This window comes from Ursus americanus, chromosome 7 (genome assembly GCF_024610735.1).
Source record: "Ursus americanus isolate L20-20 chromosome 7, mUrsAme1.1.p, whole genome shotgun sequence".
NCBI classification, from domain to species: Eukaryota; Metazoa; Chordata; class Mammalia; order Carnivora; family Ursidae; genus Ursus; species Ursus americanus.
The window spans coordinates 73164974-73187475 of NC_142133.1; the positions used below are offsets into that span (position 1 = coordinate 73164974).

General features: G+C 35.1%; 1 protein-coding gene across 4 annotated transcripts in view; it reads left to right on the forward strand.

The window, feature by feature from the left end:
* RAD51AP2 (RAD51 associated protein 2) overlaps positions 1-22502 on the forward strand; it is a 29899-nt gene that overhangs the window by 4338 nt on the left and 3059 nt on the right. Inside the window, exons 1-3 of one of the 4 annotated variants that reach the window (XM_087863218.1) lie at positions 18118-21199; positions 21251-21382; positions 21726-21806. In XM_087863218.1, coding sequence (XP_087719344.1) covers positions 18118-21199; positions 21251-21382; positions 21726-21806 — 3295 coding nt within the window. Of the gene's footprint in view, positions 1-17782; positions 17908-18117; positions 21383-21725; positions 21807-22502 lie in introns of those variants that run through there. The other 3 variants (XM_087863219.1, XR_015725097.1, XM_045807110.2) reach the window with 3 other exon arrangements.

Genomic DNA, 22502 nt, shown 5'->3' on the forward strand with positions numbered 1-22502 from the left:
AGTACTATTGTCACCCATTTTACAGATGAGGAGAGGGCTGAGGCAACATATATATTAGTAATATCTCCAGATGCCTTCTTCACTTAGTTCAGTTTCTATTTCTTCACCCCATTCCAGTTAATGTTATGATTCTCCCTCTATAAATTACTACTTTTTTATCCATCTATTTACCTATGCAAGCAGAATATTGTGAATACTGTGATCATCTTATTTCTCTTCAATAGTCTCCCATTTTCTCCTGAGAAAACTTCAAACCCTAAGTCATGTATTCAGAATCTTCCACCATGTGGCAGACTGCTACTTGCCTACCTTAACCACAGAGCAACTAATTTGGGAAGGGGAAGAGGGAGGAAAGAGGCCCAGAAAAAGAAGTCCACCTTTCCCAGCATTCCTGCATTTTCATCTATTGCATGAAGGGGAATAGAAATAGAACGCTCCCTCTTTTTGTTGTTGCTGTTGTTTTGTTGTTGTTTTTACTATATTTCTCCTTTAAGTTCATTATAACATCCTAAAGGAGTATTCCAGAAGAGGAAGAATGACTGTTGGTGATCTTAAATCCAGACTTTTCTCTTGCTCTACAGTTTCTTTTCTTTTCTTTTCTTTTTTTTTCTTTTCTTTTCCTTTCTTTTCTTTCTTTTTTTTTTTTTTTTTAAGTAGGCTTCATGCTCAGAGTGGAGCCCAACACGGGACTTGAACTCATGACCCTGAGATCAAGACCTGAACTGAGATCAGGAGTCTGATGCTTAACTGACTGAGCCACCCAGTTGTTCTCCAGTTTCTTATTTACAACTGCCTACAGAACATCTACATGTGAATGTCTCACAGATACCTCAAACTCAACATCTACAAAATATTGATCTCCTCTGCCCTCCACTTCCACCAGTCTGCCTGTGCTCCCTAGCACTTTGAGGGTGTCCACTATCAACCCAGTGCTCTAAATCAGAACCTTGGACATCACCTTCCGCTCTTCTATCTCTCTCATTCCCTGTCAAATCGTTACTTAAATCCTGCAAATTCCGTTTTCTGAATGTCTCTCGAATCCACCCCTCAGTGCCACTGTGTTAGTTCATTCAGCCTTTCATCATCTCACTGCTGGACTTGTTCTTTTTCATTTTCATGATGATTGCAAAACCTCACATAAAATCACATCGCTCCTTTGAAAAAAACTATTGAGTAGTTTCTCACTTTAAATGATAAAAATAAAAATTCCTTAGCACACCATGCAAGACCCCTTATGTTCTGGCTCTTGCGTACCCTCCAACCCCATCTCCTGCCACATCTCTTTAGTGTTCTATGCTCCATCACACTGGGGAGCTGTACTTTTACTTCTCTATAGTCTTGCGTATGCTATTTTTCTGTTCTGGGAAAATTTTCTTTGCCTTGCCTGGAACATTTCTATTAATACTTCAAGTTCAGCTGAAATATAATTTCTTAACAGAAGAATCTTCTCTTCCTAGCACTTAGAAGACAGTTTGCAAGGCTGTTGTCAAGATTAACTGAAATAGTATATAGGAGAATACTTTACAAACCATGAGACTCTATTTAAATATAAGATAGGATGTAATGGTAATTTGACTATTAATTAAGTAGAAGTTTTTTTTTTAAAAAAGATTTATTTATTTATTTTAAAGAAGAGAGAGAGAGAGAGAGAGTGAGAGCTGGAGAAGGGGAAGAGCAGAGGGAGAGAGAGAGAATCTCAAGTAGACTCCAGGTTGAGTGTGGAGCCCCACCAAGAGGGGCTTGATTTCATGACCCTGAGATCTTGACCTGAGCTGAAACCAGGAGTGGTTAATGGACTGAGCCACCCAGGCACCACTGCTTTTCATTTCAAAAGGCAAATATATGATATTGGTGTAAAAACATACATCTTAACCAATGTATGGTCCTTGATTGAATTTAGTTACTAGCTGCTATAAAGAAATTTGTAACATTTATTTATGTATGTCTTACATCTTGGTTGAATTACTATCACACAGATAACCCACATTCAACATATTTAAAAGCTTGTAAACCAACTGATTTTCAATGTTTTTTTTTATTATATTGTTCTTTTTTGTTTGTTTTTCTGGACATTAGGCATAAATTGTAAGCATGGAACTATAATAAAATACCTTATATTTTACAGGTTTTAAATGATTTCATCATTCTTATTTTATATAATCCCCAGATATAATTTTCCTCATTTTATTTAATTAATTTACTTTTAAAGATTCATTTAGTTATTTGAGAGAGAGGGAGATTGAGAGAGAGAGGGAGGTGCAAATGGAGAGGGAGAGAGAATTCCAAGCAGACTCCATACTGAGTGCAGAGCCCAACATAGGGCTTGATCTCATAACCCTGAGATCCGAAACCAAGAATCCAATGCTCAACTGAGCCATCCTCATTTTATACATGAGATTATCAACTCTTATGTGGTTATAATGGTTATACTAGGTTATACTATGGTTATAATGTGGTTATACTAGGTGCAATTCAGTAATCTAATTCTATTTTTTCAGTAACTACTCTCTAATACTGACAAAATGTTCCACTAGTTTCCATCTTTCTCAGTTCCAGGTTCTTGCTTAGTATGACAAAAACACGCAGTAGTAGATTATAATCTAGGAAGAAGGTGAGTTACTATTGCTTGGACTACTAAAGTTAAAAAACATAAATGTTTGCCTCACTTTATTTTCCTTGATTTAGGAAACCACAGTTCATTACAAACCCAACGACAAAGGGTGCCGGGCATCCAATAGCAGTCCACAGTATAATCCCAAGGAACTTTTTACACTAAAACTGCAAATGACTTATTTATTAAAACATTTTTATTTTTATATTTTGCCCCCAATCTCGGAGCCATCAAAGAATCCACTTTTATTCAAATTACTTGTAATATAACAAAGATGGGAATATTTTATTGGTTAATTGTTTATAGTTTTCCACTGAAAATTTGGGGATCCACTAAAATTTGGTGATTGAGATACAGTTTATTTTATTATTTTACACTGATTTAGTGTATTTTGGAGGCAGAGATTGGAGTTATCCACAAGCCAAAGAATGTCAGGGATTTTCAGCAACCACTGGAAGGTGAAAGAGAGTCATGGAACAGATTCTTCTTCAGAGCCCCTAGACCATCGTGACACCTTGTTTTCAGATTTCTGGCTTCCAGAACTGTGGAAGAATAAATTTTTGTTGTTCTAAGATACCCATTCTATCATATCTTGTTACAGAAGCCCTAAGAAATACAGAGGAGAACTCCATTTAAATACAGCATTTAACACTTAGGTTTACGATAAAGACTATTCTGGCAGTGAGATAATAGAAAGATAAAGTTTTCTACAAATAGATATACTTTTTTTTTTTCTGTGAAAACCAGTGGACTTTGAGTTAAGATGTGGATTCAAGAACCAACCCTACTATCTATTAGATGTAGTCTTGGGCAAATCACTTAAGTTCCCTTCATGACTTGATTTTCTTAGTTATAAACTGAGAAAGATTTAAAACTACGTAAAAGTGGATCTCTGCAGTTCAAAAATTCACAAAATTCTGGATAGTAAAGGAATAGTGATAATTTGCATCTCAGATTATATTGAGCTAGTTACTTCCAATTTAAAACAACAGGCATACCTCATTTTATCATGCTTTGCTTTATTGTGCTTTGCAGATATTGTATTTTTTACAAATTGAAGGTTCGTAGCAACCCTGCATTGAGCAAGTCTATTGGTGCCATTTTTTCCAATAACATTTGTGTTATTTTGTGTCTTTGTGTCATATTTTGGTTATTCTTATAGTATTTCAAACTTGCGAATACTATTATATTTGAATTGCTGCAATCTCATGATAAAACTTTGATGAATGGGGAGTTACTTCTTATGGATGGGTAAAGAATGTGGTTTTTTGAGATGGAGTCTACTCCTGATGAAGATGCTGTGAAGACTGTTGAAATGACAACAGAGGATTTAGAGTATTATATAAGCTTAGTTGATACAGCAGCACCGGGGTTTGAGAGGGTTGACTCTGATCTTGGAAGAAGTTCTACTGTGGGTAAAATGCTATCAAACAGCATCCCAGGCTATAGGGAAATCATTCATGACAGGAGGAGTCAATGGATTTGATAAACTTCATTGTTGCTTTATTTTAAGATATTGCCATAGCTACCCCAACCTTCAGCAACCACTACCCTGATCAGACAGCAGCCATCATCATCAAGGCAAGACCCTCCACCAGCAAAAAGATTATGACTCACTGAAAGCTTAGAAGATGGTTAGCATTTTTTAGCAATAAAGTATTTTTTAAATTAAGGTATGTACATTTTTTACATCATGCTATTGCACACTTAATAGACGACAGTGTAGTGTAAATATAGCTTTTATATGCACTAGGAAACCAAAAAATTCATTTGACTTGCTTTATTTTGATATTGCCTTTATTGTGGTGGTCTGGAACTGAGCCCACAATATCTCTGAAGTATGCATGACTGTAAATTAAATTCATGGTTTTGGTTTTGAGTTTATTTTATAAATAATTTCCTTAGAGAACTTTCATATTGTTTTTTCATAAAAAATTAAATTAGGTACATTGATCACAGCACCACTGCTAGAAGTAATACAAATTCTGTTTAAGATTTTCCGGACTGGTTTATAGATGTTCTAATAAAATTGAGTATTAGTAACATTGTAATGTTAAACAATATTTTGAAATTAGACTTATAATACACTTTGCCAATGTAATGATCTTTTAAAATAGGCTGTACTATTTACAGAAATTTTAGGTTTGTCGCACATATAATGTTTTCAGAAACACTCATTGACCGTAGACCTTAGCAATTTCAATTACGGAGATTGTAGTATAGTATTAGAAATTCAAGCATACTGATTGTGGACTGGATGAAAAATAAGACTAAATAGCAGATTAATTGTATTGCTTCTTTAATATATAGTAGACCGTGGTATTTATGAGGGTTATGTCCTAAGACCTTCTTGACTCTCCAATATATGAATATCACTCCAGGATAAAATAGCTTTGTTGGTAAAGTGACCATAATAGTGCCTCCTTATAGAGTATTAAGTGAGACAATAAATTAAATAAGAACAACAAGGCTACATTGAACTGCAGACACAGGGTAGTCAGTTGCCCAGACTAACCGATTTAGTTATCAGTTACAAATACCAACTTTATAGTTGCACAAGATTCCTATTTGTGCTTTAGCAAAATGGCATATTACTGTCATTATAATCTTTAAGATCACTCACAAATAGATACAGCCCAAAGATTAAATCTATAAAGACCACATTCTATTAAAATTCTGCTACCTATAACCATTATAATTTTCATACATCAGTATACTCCTTGAAAAGTAAGTAACTGAAACTTGGGATCATGGTTATTTTGAAAGCAATTTGAACCCAATAAGTGAAGGTCAGTTTTGAAAAAGCTGAAATTTACTCTTCAGCCTAGGAATTCAACATGCATTTTTATAAATAGTTCTTTCTAAATACTTCTAAATAGAGTGAAACTCTTTCTCCTTAGGAGCTAATAAATGTATTAATCTAAGAGAATGGGCCATTTATGGTATTATTTATGTTTATACTCTATCTGAAAAGCTGTGTGAATGACTTGCCACTTTGGTGGAGAGGGAAGAATCTGTATTCTTTTATTCTCGTTATCTTTATTATTTAATGCAGGCTTGTGCCAGATATGGTGGAATATCTTATAAAAACATTTTAAAAAGGGATGACTTATTGTTTGAGTTAATTTCCATGAACACCATTGTGATTTACGAAAGAGGAAATTAGACCTGACAGAGGGAGTTTCTAGGCTTATTTGACTGGGCAACAATGTTTACAATTGGCGTTAGACCCTAGAACTGAACTGTCTTTTGGCAACCAGTGTAATCATTTGCAATGAAAGAAATAGGTTTTATTCTATTATTCTACCCTATGTAGTTGTCCTGTCCTTGTCTTTTTCTCTTTTTTCTTTTCTGTCTTTCTTTCCCTCCATTGACAAATGCAATCTGTACTAGACTCAATTTTTTTTTTTCTCTAACTGTTCATTTGGTAGCTTTCTTGGACATGACCACAGCTTTTCAAGGCCTTTGTAAAGGTTTGAATAGTTTTCCCTTTTACATTTTCTAAGGGAAATGTTATTTGTTTTTATATTTTGAGAGAGACTGCCAATATGCAAGTAAACACTGAAATCCACATGCTCTGATTTAAAGATTCTTTGCCACTCACTCAAACTAATTTTTGTGAAATGAATTAGAAAATTCAAACATTAAAACTTACCATCTTAAACAATAAATAAAATATTTGCAAGGAGTTCCTGCTTAAAAGCCTTTTGATGATGATATCATACCCTAGTAAAAATTCGCTAGCTTACAATACAGTCAAAATCAGACTACATTAAAGCAAGGATCACTTTGCAATCATGTTTTAAAACTAAGCCAACTGTGCTAGTAAAAAGAGATGAGATTTAATTTCCATCAAGAGTTAAGAGGTTTTTATGCCCACACAGAGTTTACAGATGCCATGTGATTGTATATATAAGTAGCACAGAATATAAATCATATCATTTTGCTCATTACCATGTATAGTTAGAACATAATAACAGCAACAAAAAGTTGCAGGGAGCATGCAGTTCTGATATTTCTGCCCTTCACAAACATGCTGATGCATTTTAATACACATACTGACACAAAATCTTCTGCATTTATAGCCTTTCTCTCTGTTGAGATCTGTTTCTGTTTTTCCGACTAGAAAAAGTCTAGCAATTTCTTCAATGCAACATACCTAAACCCAAACTTTATTCTCATGACATACTCTTAAATGAGTATAACCTCTCCACTCACCTCTTCTAGTAATGGTATCTCTATTGATTTTCCTAATCATTTAGGTTTTAATCCTAGAAATCATTGCTGATTCCTTACCCTCATGACAGCACAGCAGTATCATATTCTAATAGTAATTTCTTAAAAATATCGCTCCCATTTGTATTTTCCTTTCCATTCCTATGGCTTATGTTTAAATACAGGTCCTTAATATTTCTGATTCTATGACAATGGCCCTAATTTCTGCTATGGATCCTGCTCTTTCACTTGTTTCCAATTCATCCTAAATGTGGCCACTAGGTGAATTTTTCTAAAATGCTATTTTACTTATTTTTTTATTAACATATAATGTATTATTTGTTTCAGGGGTACAGGTCTGTGATTCATCAGTCTTACACAATTCACAGAGCCCACCATAGCACATATCCTCCCCAGTGTCCATTACCCAACCATCCCATCCCTTCCACCTCCCTCCAATCCAGCAACCCTCAGTTTGTTTCCTGAGATTAAGAGTCTCTTATGGTTTGTCTCCCTCTCTGGTTTCATCTTGTTCCATTTTTTCGTGTCTTCCCCTATGATCCTTTGCCTTGTTTCTCAAATTCTACATATCAGTGAGATCATATGATAATTGTCTTTCTCTGACTGACTTATTTCTCTTAGCATACATCTTTCTCCTGAAGCAAACCCACAGATATAATCTTTCCTATAGCATAAAGTCCACACCGTTTTTTTAGTCTGTCATTCAAGGTTCTGAACACCCTAACTTCAGTCTCTTTCCTGTCTATCTTCTTTTATGCCTTTACACTTGCCTACTCTCAAACACACTTGCCTTCTTACTATTGCCCAAGTATACCTTACACTTTTGTCTATGCCTTTAGTCACACTCTTTGTTGTTCTTATCTGGAATGTATCAACTATTCTTTTTATATCCAAATCATAAATATTCTTTGTGATGCCTTTAGGTCTACTCCAATCCTTAATTACTCAATTCTTTTGAACCAAAAGTATATATCATTTATATAATCTATTTAAAATTACATACAAGGTTTTTTTTTAACTTTTTATATTATTAAATGGTTTTTATTGTTAATGCCTACATATTGAATATGTAATAGATACTAGTACTTAATGACTGTTTCGTTGATTAAAAACTGGCTCCCAGATCCCAGAGTAAATGCCTTTGAGTCCTCAGTAATGAGGGCCTTATTTGGCTATATTTAGCAGCACCATTAAAAAACTTAGTGATGACAACTGATGCAGAAAAAAATTAGGATATACAGTCAGAAAAATAGCTACTTTAAAAAGCAGACTTAATAGTATATTTGAAAAGCAGAATGGCAGCTATATATCAGTGAAGATATTAAAATATTTGGAAATACCCAATAGTATATATTTTAATTTATTTCCCTTTTATGTTAAATGTAGAGCAAAAAATGATAAAGAATTAATTCCTATGGGATTCTCCATACAACAAAGGAAAAAAAATTAGCAACTTGACAACTCAATGAAGAGTCTGGGAAAAGTTGGGAAATCCCCTTAGATGATTTTCTTTAAGGATGATCTAAGGATTCTTATTCTACAATGTCAAAGAGGTGAGTGGGTTACTATTAACAACTGTAAGACTTATATAGAACTTGTTATGTGTGAAGCACTGTTTTACGTACATTAACTCATAAAATCCTATAACCACCACCTGAAGTAGGTACCATTACTATCATCCCCATTTTATAGTTGAGGGAATTGAGGTACATAGGGTTAAGGAATTTACCCAAAGTCACGTAGATAGGAAGTTGTGGAACCAAGATTCAAATCTTAAACTAATTTAGTTTCAGAATCTATGCCTTCCTTCCTTTTCCTTCCTTCCTTCCTTCCTTCCTTCCTTCCTTCCTTCCTTCCTTCCTTCCTTCCGTGGAAATAAGACATATATACAGAAAAAGATAGCATTCTTGAATTTACAAAACAATGAATTATCGTAAGATGAATACACCACCCAGGTAAAGAAGTGGAGGACTGAAACATGAAGAGGACTTCTAAAGTACAGAGTCCGTAATCTTATGTTCTTAACCTCTCTCTACATTACCTGTCAGTAGATTTCTGGACATTACTCTCCACCTTAAAGTTCTTACTATGATTTCAGTTTAAACTGATTTAAATGTAGAGTGTTCATTCCTAAAAAGCCATAGGGAGGAATAAAACAAAAAGAAAGGAAAAAAGCCTGAATTTTGAGGTTTTTTTTCTTGACAGTTTAAATACTTTTTTAAAAATTTAAAAAGAGAAGAATAGTTATGTAATTCTACAAATCCTCTGGCAAATTCAGTAAAGGTACATTTCTGAACAGGGTAGTGAAGCAGTTTTGACCACATGCAAACCCTTATGGACTTGCTGTAGGTCTCCGCTAGAAGAGAAGGGCTGCAGGAAGTCTCATGGTGAAGCATGCCATAGTTTTCTTTCTAGCCCTCTATTTGTCAGCCTCCACCACCAAGCTATCCTGCAGACACAGCGTTTGGAGTTAAACTGGCTATTTTGTTTCCGTATTAAAGTTCCAGACAAAGTTTGACCTTATATCAGTACTTCAAGGATGGGTAATTACCGTTTGAGACAATTAGCTTATAAATCAAACCTAATGGAAGCAGTCTTTTCTTCAATGGCATGTAGATATTGAAATACTTGGCCTTTTTAAAAAAAGTTATTCAACCAGAGAGGAGTTTGAAGAGTGAAAGTGGAAAAGATGGTATTGCTATTATAATACCATGCTAGCAGAGGGCTATTTAATAGGAATACATGTACATATTTAACTGTTCACGACACACTTATACTTTTTTGGAAGAGCATGGTACCCAGTACGGTATTGAGCACGTATTCTGTACAAAATATTGTTTGAAGTGAAATATATTTGTTTGTTTCCACCTTTCAGAGATTTATAAGCAAAAACAAAGAAGAAAACCTCTGTGCCTTTTTACACTTGATTTTTTTTTTGATACAGAAATTGGATGGTCATACAGCATATTAAACTAAAATTTTATTTATAATCCTTTGATTATTGTATCGTTTTTATATTGGAGAATGAACATACTTATTTTTCTTTTATATGCCAATTAGCACAATTTGGAAACATATGGTCACAGTGCTTCTGCTTTTCCTTCTTACCTTTCAGTTTTTCACATATGAGAAAGAGGATTGTCATCCCAACCATGATTACTGTGGTTCTGTCCCTGTTTAGCTACATAATATATTCCCAACCTGCCTTCTTTCAATAATTTCTTAAAGATGACATTGTAACTGTAACCAAGTAGCCCTTATCCTGTGTAGTTGTTTTTCATCCTGACTGGCTAGGTCTTCCTATAGCCAGATCCCTTGGGTCAATGACTTTCCTGGTTAATTCATCTTTATTCCTATCTCTCAGTCTAGTGCTAAGGCTATTTCTCTACTTCCTTTGTCCTGAGAAAGCAGAGCTCTGTTTTTCTGGACCTTAGGTCAATTTTTGTTTCCTCGTTGAAACTACTGCTCTGAGTCCATCAAATCCCATTTTTCAGGACCCAATTCAATTCTCTCCTCTGTGACGCCTTCTTGCCTACCCTATCTAGAACTGATTTCATGATTCTTGAAATTCCTTATATTATTTATTTCTTAATAGTACTTATTTTACATATTACTCACTTGACATATATTCAACCCAACAACTAAAAAACATATTGTCTATTGTATGCCAGATCCCATGTTATGCTTTGGAAATACAAAGGTAAATGAGGTAACTGTTCCAACTGTCAAGGAATTCATAATTTAGTGGAGAAGATAGTAGATATACAACGAACCATTATATGATTTTATAAGTATTACAATAGATGTCTGAAATGCTATGAAAATGTGGATGAAAAATTAACTACTAAAAGGGAGGGGTTTTTGTTGTTGTTGTTGTTTAAGTTTGTTGTCATTGTTGTTGTTGTTTTTGTTGTTGTTTTTGAGAGACAGAGAGAGCATGAGTGGTGGGGAGTAGCAGAGGGAGAAGGAGAAGCAGACTCCGTACTGAGCAGGGAACCTGACACTGGTCTTGATCCCAGGACCCTGGGATCATGACCTGAGCGGAAGGCAGATGCTTAACCAACTGAGCCACACAGGTGCCCGCCCGAGGAAAGGGCGTTTTATAGAAAATTATAAGCTCAGAGGAATAGAATGAATGAACGTACCCTCCAAGAATCAGTTTGGGGGCACCGTTTCTTCCTGGGCACCTGAGGGGACTAGGTTTGATCCCCTCTCTTCAATGCCTGGGTATCCCTCTACTACAGCGCTTGCTGTATTATACTGTAATAAACTCTATATTATAGTCTGTCTCTTCTGCTATGCTGCAAATTCCTTGGAAAAAAAAAGACTGCTTATTTTTTGATATCTTATTTTCCAATACCTAGTACTTAACAAAGTGCCTGGTGCATAACAGATACTTTTAAATGTCTTCTGAAATCAGCAACAACAACAAAAGGAGTTGAGAATTGCAAGCAGTTTTTTGTGGTGGAGTGTGAGAGGCATTGGAGAGGGAATGGCATGGCTGGAGATCAGGCTGAAAAGTAGTTTAGGACAAAGTTGTGAATGGCTGATTAACTAGCCTATATAGTGGGCCATGTATATTATCCTTTTATACGTATATTTCTTGCTAGAATATGGTCGTTAGAGACAAAGATTGTATTTTATATGTCATGGTATTTACTTCAGTATCAGGCGTATTTCCTTGCACATAATAGATGTTCAGCAAACCAAAGGAGAGTTAAATCACTAAAAGTGAGAGCATCCACTAAAAGTACTTTGAAAACTATGTTATTATTCAGTTGTCAATGATTATGGATTGATAGTAAGGAGTAACTACACTCTGCTCTAGATAATGATGGAAGAAACCTTCTTTTGATCCATTATTTTTCCCTGAACCAAACCTACTTCCATTTTGAAATCATAGAATTATGAGCAAACTTAAAATATTGAAATAGGTATTTTCTTGTTTGTGGCAAATTTTGGAGTCTCCACTTATAAAAATGTATCAAATGATATTGAAACAAACTAATATAGTTTTGTTTTTTACATAAGGTTTTTACAATATGTGCTGGCATCAATATAGAGTCTGTCAAATTGTCTTTGAACTTAGCCAGATAAGATACAAAAAAACTACCTGGCTGGCTATAGCCGCAACTCTGTAGTGAGAATTGATTTACATAGTAATGTGTCTGAACTATTGGAAGATAGAATTTGATTCAGTATTACACTGGTAACTGTTTAACAACCGGCTTTCTAGAAAGGAAGAAACTAACAAGCAAACCCTGATTTGTGGTTTTTGCTGGTTTCAGTGATGTAAATACTTCCATTCTGATCCAAATCCAAGGTACTCACGTAAAATTTCTGAAATGTGTGGTTGGGAAGAGATGCTGACAGTCAGTTCATCTGAACCTGTAGGAGCTAGGCCAGCACATTGCTAATTTGATGTTATTAATAACTATTGTAATTTTTTAAAAATCTAATGCACACCTACTTACATGTCCAACACTCATCTAAATGGTGTATTTCATTTAATTTACACAACAGCCCATGAGGTAGGTTCTACTTTATAATTCCCACTTGCAGGAATCTGTATTTCAGAAAGGTTAAGCAAGCTGCTCACATTACACAGACAGGAAGAAGTGAAGCTTAGATTCACGCATAGACAATTTGATGCCAAAGCCTACTCACTCAAACGCTATTCTTTTCTTTCAGGATAAAAAAATTAAATTATGGTTAACATAGTTTTCAAATTAAATGTATTTTGTATTTAATACAAATGCATATAATTCTTTAAAAAGTAGAGGTAAATGGTAGTTCTATGATTTTGCAATGTCCAGCTAAATATTTATTGTGCAATCAACCAAAACAAAGTGATTAATCTCAGCAGAAAAACTGTACAAAATGGAGAGCAATCTAAGTAATAATAAGTTTGTATAATGAAAAAAGTGATAGAAAATTTCCCATCTCGAAATCTTGAAAAGTTTTCTTGGGGAAGTTTAATTGAAAAGAATTCACAATTTTTTTTAAAGAGCTGTTATTTACAATTGCATTAATTCCGAAAATAATGCAGACTCTTGCTATTATTTCAGCAGCAAAGAATCTTTTAATTGATGCTGAAATTTATTAGAACATCGAATGGATGCTGTAAATAGCTGAACATTCCCACCTGGTTTTCTAACACTGAGGGCTCAAGAAAAAGGTTATTTTTGACTAGCTAAACATGCAGAAACTATAATAGTAATAATAGTACATTAATAAGGCAAGATTTAAAAATGAAAAAGAAGGGAGAGCAGATAAAACTGTGGTTGTCTAAAGAGACAAGATGGCTGTAAACTTTGGAATCACTTCAGATGACTTCAAGTAAGGCTTGCCACTACACCTAAGGCAAATGAACCAGTATATGCCCAAACAGAAGTTGTGAGAAGAGCCTTATATATTTAAGGAAAGATGAGAAGTTTAGCACTGCAGGAAAGCAAGTTGTGTTTTGGAAGTAGATACAGAAGCTGAAAAAACAGTTTGGAGATAAACTATAAAGTACGTTGTATGCCCAGCTTCTTAAGAAAGAAGTTCTTAAGGAAGTAATAACGTGATTAATATTTTAAGAAAAAAAGCACTATACTATAGTAGGGTTGGGTAGAAGTTGAGGCGAGACTAATAAAAAAAATTAGTTTATTACAATATTCTCAGAGATGATGAGCACGTAGAATTAAGTTGAGATAATAAGGATAAAGAATGAGAATTAATTTCAGGGTCATGTTTGATGTAAAACTAACAAGATTTGATGAATGTCTACATAAGGGTTGGATTTGGGGGAAAGAGTGAAAGAAAGAAAAAGTTAAGAGCAGTAAAAGTTTCTAGGGTACGAGACGGGGTAGATAATGCTGTCATTAATGAAAACCGAGAATAATGCGATGATTTATAGTTTAAAGTATTTGCACATACATTGTTTCATTTAAGATCATATTTCTGGGGGCGCCTGGGTGGCACAGCGGTTAAGCATCTGCCTTTGGCTCAGGGCGTGATCCCGGCATTACGGGATCGAGCCCCACATCAGGCTCCTCTGCTAGGAGCCTGCTTCTTCCTCTCCCACTCCCCCTGCTTGTGTTCCCTCTCTCGCTGGCTGTCTCTATCTCTGTCGAATAAATAAATAAAATCTTTAAAAAAAAAAAGATCATATTTCTGTTATAAATTACCATTAGAGCTCTGCTGAATGGTTAATCGCACATGTGGATATACACGCCATCATGGTTTTCTGAAATATTTTCCCTCCTAGTGCTGCTTAGTGACTTGATAAATGTGCTATTTATGTTACATACAGCCATATTTGTTTTAAATATTTTTAGCAGTGATGATATTTTCTTCTCTAACCCCTGTATTTGGCTTACATTTTTTGTTAGTGGTTCTTATTAAGTCTTTAAAAAATATTTGTTATCTAGTCAGTCTGAAAGTTTAAGATTTAGCATATTTATTCACCATGTATATCATTTATTAAAAGACATAAAAGAGAAAAACTGCCTCATCAAATATCTGGTCCTACCATTAAACTTAAATAATGTTGGGTGCCTGGGTGGTTCACTCAGTTAAGCGCCTGCCTTCAGCTCAGGTCATGATCTCCAGGTCCTGGAATCAAGCCCCATATTGGGCTTCCTGTTCAGTAGGGCATCTGCTACTCCCTCTGCCCCTCCCCCCTGCTTGTTCTCTCTCTCTCTCTCAAATAAATACATAAATAAAATCTTTTTTTAAAAAAAAAAACTTAAGTAATGTTAAATCCAGTAATATTTAAAGTCAATTTTTGGCCTTGATGGTGGTATGGTCTCAAACAAGTCTCCATTTTTAACATATAAAACCAAAACCAAAACAGGAAGCTTAAGACACTCTCAAGACACCACTAAACCCAGCTGGATTGGTAAAGGTATAGTAACAATTATATTCTGGGTTTCTTTTTTTTTTCTCCTTAACTGAAGTATTTAATGTGAGGCATTGGGGATTTAAACGTGAATAAATCTTTGTCCCGATTAACATAGAGTCTGGTGGAGAGGATGTAAACAGTACAGCAAGATGTTTTAAGGGTTATAGTACAGTTAAAAATAAAGTTCTATAGGAACACGGATGAGGGTGCAAGTCATTCTGCCTAGGGACTGGATAGAGCAGGGAGGAGGTAAAGCTTTCACAGTAGAAGTCACTTTTGAGTAGAACCCTTTAAGCCTGAATAAGAATTTGTCAGGTGGAGAAAGAGAAGGATGTTGAAAACATGCATGGAAAAGCAAAAAAATAGCAAACAGCCTAGTATTGGCAACAGAGTGCAAGTTGTAAAAAAAAAAAGGGGGGGGGGTATGAAGCCAAAAAACATAAGGTAGGACCTAGTTGTGATCTGGCATACCATGCTAAGGACATAAGACTAAGCATTCTGAGGTACGAGTGAATTACTGACTTAACTCGAAGGGTGTTATATTTTCAGTATGGAGTTACCTCATGAGCTCATTCATTCTTTCATTCATTCAGATCTGGACTATAATAAGACAGCAAACTGAAAGGAAGGGCAGGTGCTGTCCTCAGAGCTCAGGTTACTGTTGTTAAGGAAGTAGGAGCTTTCAAAGAAAGGGCAGGTAAGGTGATTAGAAATATGTGACATTTAGGGGCGCCTGGGTAGCGCAGTCGTTAAAGCGTCTGCCTTCGGCTCAGGGCGTGATCCCGGGGTTCTGGGATCGAGTCCCACATCGGGCTCCTCCGCTAGGAGCCTGCTTCTTCCTCTCTCACTCGCCTGCTGTGTTCCCTCTCTCGCTGGCTGTCTCTCTGTCACATAAATAAATAATAAAAAAAAAATCTTTAAAAAAAAAAAAAAGAAATATGTGACATTTGAAATGGGCTTTGAAGGGTAGATAAGATTTGAACAAGCCTCATTTTTATTTTTGATTCTGATGAGTTGAAGATACAACTTTTTGCATTTCTCACTTATAACTAGTGTGTTTTCAAGGTAGCATTTAAAAAATAAAGCAAAAAACACATAATAGTTTCAACAGGCATTGATTGAAATGACAGTGGTCATTAGTGTAATATTTGAAAAAGTACGTACAGAAAAAAACTTTTTTTCTGTCTTCATTGCTAGAAGTTTCTTTGGGATAGGAAAAAAAAAAAAACAACCATCAAACCCTGTACATTTCTGTACATGTAACAGGGTCTTAGACCTAGTTCTCAAACAATTGTTGAATTAAATGTAGTACTTCTGGGCTTTATTTGAATTCTAGTCCTTAAACAATCCATAGTTTTTAAATAATGGTGTGATGGAGATCTAAAAAAGAGTATGTTCTTGGAAAACTAGTAAGATGAAGAAACAAACACCAAGTTACAGATCAATCTAGAATCACAAAGCTATGGCATTTAATAGAAAGCTTGTTCTTGGGGGTACCTCCCTGGCTTTCAGTAGAACATGTAACTCTTGATCTCAGGGTCATGAGTTTGAGCCCCACGTTGGGGATAGAGTTTACTGAAAGGAAGGAAGGAAGGAAGGAAGGAAGGAAGGAAGGAAGGAAGGAAGGAAGGAAGGAAGAAAGAAAGACAGCTTGCTCCTAATATTATGTTAGTGCACTGTTAGCTAAGCAAGTCAATCCTTACGGGCTGATCACAAGCAGAGAACAGATTCATTAGTATGGAATGTAGAATTGTGGAAAGTCTGTGGTAAAAAAAGGAATGGAATTCAAGATACATAGAAGTAGCACTTTGAGAACTCACTGATGTATAATTTGAACAATTGCCATGTTCTTATTGTTAGTGTTGATGAAATGCTTATACTGCAAGGCTTTCTACAAATTCAAGCAAACATTTCTCTGGAGGAATTTACAAGCCAAAGTAATAGCAAATACCCAGAACTGAAATCACAATGTATCTAAGAGTATTTACAAGACAGGAGGCTGCTGAACATCTTATTATAAAAAGTAGTATGCTAGTCATATCTTGCTATATATGCTCCCATTGGTTCTAAAATTAGGATTCCTCTTGTAGATTATTGTGGTTCTTATAAATTTTTACCAGGGAACATAAAACTGACCAACTTTGAAACAATCATCAAGGGGATTGAGGTTTGTGAGGACTGAATAGGATTCCATGTTTCTTAATAAACACGTATATAATAATAAACATTTTGAAAATCATTTTCTTCTTTATGGAATTGACAAAAAATCAGAACTGACTTGAAATAATAAATAAATTGTTCTCAAGACAGAGGAAAAAGAAAAAGAAGGTCCATACAATTTATTAGGTAGGAGTCGGAACTGTATCATTACAGTTGGAATAGTTGAAACATATAATTTTTATCTTTAAGTTATTTTGTGGGGAAGGAAAGTTGTTATGTGGAGAAGGAAATCCCACAGCACATATGAAACGATTTTTCTACTGTTTTAAAGTGAAGATTAGGGATGCCTGGGTGGCTCAGTCGGTTAAGGGGCTGCCTTCCGCTCGGGTTGTGATCCCAGAGTCCTGGGATCAAGTCCCACATTGGGCTCCTTACTCAGTAGGGAGCCTGCCTCTCCCCCTGCTTGTGCCCTCTCTCTCTGTCTCTCTCTCTGATAAATAAATAAATAAAATCTTAAAAAAAATAAAGATTAGTAATTATCTGAATAATTATTTCTACACATTTTTCCCCTAAAATATTCAGATTGTTAAATACCAGTGCCTTCTTTCCCCTAAACATACTTTATTAGTGAGGTGGAAATCTGATTTTAAATGCCACCGGAATGATTAAGAGCGTTTTAAAAAGTTATCCCAGACACAGAGCGGTTTGGTCCGGTGCCCACAAAACTACACTTTTTTACTGGAGAAGACGCCCTAGAGCAACTGTGGAGAAGCCGCTTCTGAGGAAAACAGAATTTTAGAATTTTAAAAACAAAGTTGTTTCTGTTCTGAAACTTAAAAAGAGAGAGGGAGAGAGGGAGATTCTGACTTTTCCCTTAATTCTACCAGAGGGAAGAAAATATTTAGAGCCGCTACAGTCCAGGCACCAGCAAGAGGCGCTAAAAATAGACAACGTAACGGCCCCGGGTGCTTTGTACTTTGAGGAAAAGAATATCCGAGCTCGCGTGCTTAAGGTAGGGTGGGGGCGGGGCCGGATGGCTGGGGGCGGGGCTGGGGCGTGGTTAGGGCGGGGCTTTCTCTGAGGCTGGGGCCGAAACAGCTTCAAGGGGAATGTTAGGGGCGTGACCAGGGCGTCTAGGGGTGGGGTGAGGCGGAGCCATCTGAAGCAGCTTTTAAAAGACGAGCCGGGCGGGAACCTGGGCAGATCACTTCCGTTCGCTGTCATGTCCCTCACGCAGTCCACGGCGCGGGGTGCCAAGTTCAGGGAGCTTATCTTTTCTTTACCGTCTCCCGAAGACCCTGATTCCCAACCACCCAGGCGAAAGCGGCCCCGTCTTAAGGAACCTGGCAGTGCCTCTGAGGTAGAGTGGAGGCTCCCCTTGGTGCCTCGCTTGTCTGAGGTGGAAAAAGTCTGGCAGTTGTCGCCCAGACCCTTCAGGGCGCCCCTTGTTTCAGCTAATGTGATTTTTGAGCACTCCACAGACTCGTGTGTGGAGAAACCAGTCAGTGGGGAGCAGATAGGTCATCTGAGACGCCAAAATGGCAAATTTGAGATGAATAGTTGTTTGCAGCCTCTCTCCTCACAAAGTTTTGATTCTGGTTTGAGGGCTTCCGGAAGGTCTTGGGAAGCAGGACTGTATGACAAAGAGGCTTTCAGTGGGCAGGGCGGTGATAGAGCTGAAGCGGAGGCCGGTTCGCTTCTGCCCAACGCCTCTATACATGATACACCTGGAGTTAAAAACGCGGATGGAAAACAATATTTAGTACAAGGGAGAGACAATATTCAGGAAGACAATAGTTATGTAAAACAGACAGAAAACCTATTTTTGGAGGTCACCTTTTGCAAGGAAACCAAATCATCATTTCATGATATTAAGAACAGATGTAAAGCTGACAGTGTTATGCCATCAAATAAAAAAGAAAATAACATTTCAGCATCTACACTAAATATATCAAAATCTGAAAACCAGCCCAGCATAGAAATTGCCAAACCCAGCTATTTTAGAGATAGCAGCACAATAAGTATCCCTGAGTTTCCAACTGATTTAAATAGCAAAATGTCCTCTGTCTATTTAAAGGAAATAGCAAAGAAAAAGAATGACAAAAACGAGGCATATGTTAGGGATTTCACAAACATTTACTGGTCCCAAAATAGACCTGATGTTAAGAAGCAAAAGTTACAGGATGATAAAAACATTGTAGATGCCGATGCAGAAAATATTTTTTCTGCATGCTATGAAAGTAACCACCAGTCACTCAGCAACCAAAATATTTGTGTGAGAAAAAAAGACTTGATCAGTTTAAACTACTATAACCACAGTAGTATCATATCTGATGTCACAGACTCTGAAAAGAATTTCACTATAATACTAGAGAATGCAAACTTGGGAGAAGTAGAAACATGCCTGGACATTTACATATTTACCAGATTAGAAAAATCTCAAAGCCAGGACCATAACATTAGACATGTTTTGGGAAAAAAGGGAGAAAGTGGTTGGATTATGGATAATTACAAGACTCAAAGTGAAAATATTAAAAAAATTGAAGAAAAATTGAATTTTCTACAATTATTAGAAATAGATCTCTTAAGCAAAGAAGATTATCACTATACAAAAGCCATGAATACACATGAAAAACAATCAAAGCCTCTCATGATTGGAACACTTGGTAGCCGAAAGGCTTTAATAATTTTTTTTTGGTTAAATGGTAAAGGAGAAAACAATAATACGCTCGAGTTAAGATATTATACTACACAAAAAGACTTTCATTTAAGCAATATTTTTGGAAGTTTCATTATGGCAATTTTTTATTTTCATGAAAATATTTCAGGAAATCAAAAAGATGATATTTTAACCTGGTATGAAATTTTCAAGGATAAAAAGCAAATTGATCTTCAAAATCTAATAACTAAGACTATGAATGTCAATAGAAAGAATATGTTGAGCATATATTTACAAACCAGTGTTTCAGAACCTTTAAATAGCATATTGAAAAACAACATAGCTTCTTTGCTCAATAACTTTGACTCTTTAACAAGAATTGAAAATGATTCTAAATTAGAGGAGAAATGCATTATCAAATGGATAGTTCACTTTCATTATTCAAAAAACATAGAGGAAAATCATACTGTAAATCTAGCAAGGTTTTTAACTTTTTCAAGACTATTAGAAGATATGAAACCTATGTTAGAAGAAAGAAAGTTATTTAAAACTGATCAAGTTTTTGAAGAGTCTAAGAAAAAACCTATCAATTCCTTCCATCTGAAAACTAAAAACAAACATTTTCCAATTTTTGAAACATATGAAAAAATTCCTCTTTCAATGGATTTTGATGATGTGGATGAAATTTGTTTGACAAAAGAAACTTACGAGAATAAGAGTTGTCCTGAACAATTCATAAATGAGGAAAATTGGGCTCACTGTAGTCCTAATGCTCCTAAAACACACGTTATGTCTGGTTCTCCATTTATACAGAACAACCATAGATATATTAATGAAAAATTTTGTGAAATAAACATGTACAACCAAGATTTAGATACTGAAAGAAAACAGAAGCATAATAAGATCAGTGACTTTAATCTGAAGTGCATATTTGAAGATTTCATCAATATTAGGCAACAGGCCATACCAACAAACCACGACTTAAAACGTAGGGAACAAACCAATCCTAGGACTATAATTGAAGTGCTAAATGTTGGGAGCTTGCTAAGTGATATCAAAGGAAAAAAACATGACTCAATTTTGAAGGCTGAAGTAAAAGTCATGGCACAAAGTTTAACAAACAGTTGCCAAGTTAACGAAGATATTAAGATAAAAAAGGAAGAGAAAAATAATTTTTATTCAATGGATAGCATGTTTTCTATGCAACCAGTTTCATTAATGAGTAAAAAAGTAAATGTGGAAGAAACTAAATATGTTAATCAAAATAATGTAGCTGACAGAAATGAATATGAGAGCATTTTGCAAGACAGTGAGTTGGCTAATTCAAAGCATTTTCATCCAAAGAATGATTCTACAGAATGTGTTAATCATCAGTTTGAAACTTATTTGAGTCTAGGGAACAATGAATGTTTTCAGGACTTAACTGCAGAGTGTTTATCAACAGAAGCTCCGACAATAGTGAACGATTTTGAGATGAAGAGTAAATTTGACTTAGTACTTGAAGAACTTCATATGTTTCATGAAATCAGTAAGGAAAACAAAATTCTAAGCACTGTGGAAACAAACAATGGGCAAGAAAATTACTTTAGAGAAAATAATGATATTGAGGAGGTAAAAACGGAGATAAGAAGAGATTTGAAAATGGTTACAGTCAACAAAACATGTGAGTCTTCTTTGCACTGTGATGCTATAACGTGTCCTAATATGCCTAAAAGACACCAAAGTTTATTTAAATGGAAAACAGTACTGGATCATGAACAGGAAGTTCCAAATGAATATAGCTGTCCAAGAACATTGGAAGAAGAATTTTATTCTACTTCCAACGAAGGTATGAAATTAGTTTTAAAACATTTTTTCTCATGATAAAAAATGTGGCTTTTTTTCTGTGTAGGCCAAATATGGATTTTTTTTTGAAAAAAGGAGAGAGAGGTAACGAGTTAGACAATATTTACTGATGCACATTATTTTCCTATGAAACATTAAATAATATCCTGAAGTTGAAGGTCATAAGTGATGAAATTTTTAAAAGGAGGCTTGATGAGTCCTGCTTCATTTATCTAAATATTAGAAGCCAATAGGAGGAAACATTTTTGAGAAAGTAATTTGTTTATAGTATTAATATTTTATGTAAAAGTTACTTTTTGCTGTAACATATTGATTTTCATTTGTAGACTGTGAAAAACCTTCACCTAAAAGGTCTGCTTTTTTCTCTGACGAATTTGAGGAAAAATTTAATTATTTACTGAAGGGAGGTAAGATTTTTGGTTATTTTCTTGAACACTTTCTGAGATGATTATTGAGTTTTGTATTTTTAGCATGAGGAGAATATCTTCAGGTTGTTAGAAGATAAATATAAAGATTTATCACTTTTGTAATCATTAATAATTTACTGATGCAAATTCCAATAGTTAAAAATCAGCTAAAAATTGAAATGGCATTTAGAATATTACTGGGAAATGTGCTCTACAAAACTGTGTTTCAATATTTGCAGTGATGCATTGTAATAACTATGTGATGAAGACAGGTTTTTTTTTTTTGATCCAATACACACATCTAATGTGTATAACATTAATTGGCACAACCAAAAAAGGCATTTATCTAAGTTGGATTTTCATTGATGAGATGTTATTCCCAATTACATATTTATTATCTATGTTCTCTATTCTTTATTATGGGACTCTCTATATGGATATTTTATTTAGTAATTAAAAATTATTATCCTTTAGATGTATTAACATGATCTATGACCATGATATTTAAACTTTTGATTAGTACTAAAAAATAAAACTAAAGAGAAGTTAAACAACTAACTTTGTCCTTTGCCTAAAAGGTCTATGACACCTGAAAAAAAAACACACTAAGTCTAACACCAATGGGAGTGATGTAGGGGTAGGGTTGAAATTAGCGAACTGTTTTCTAAATGACTGAATTTTCATATGGTCAGAAAT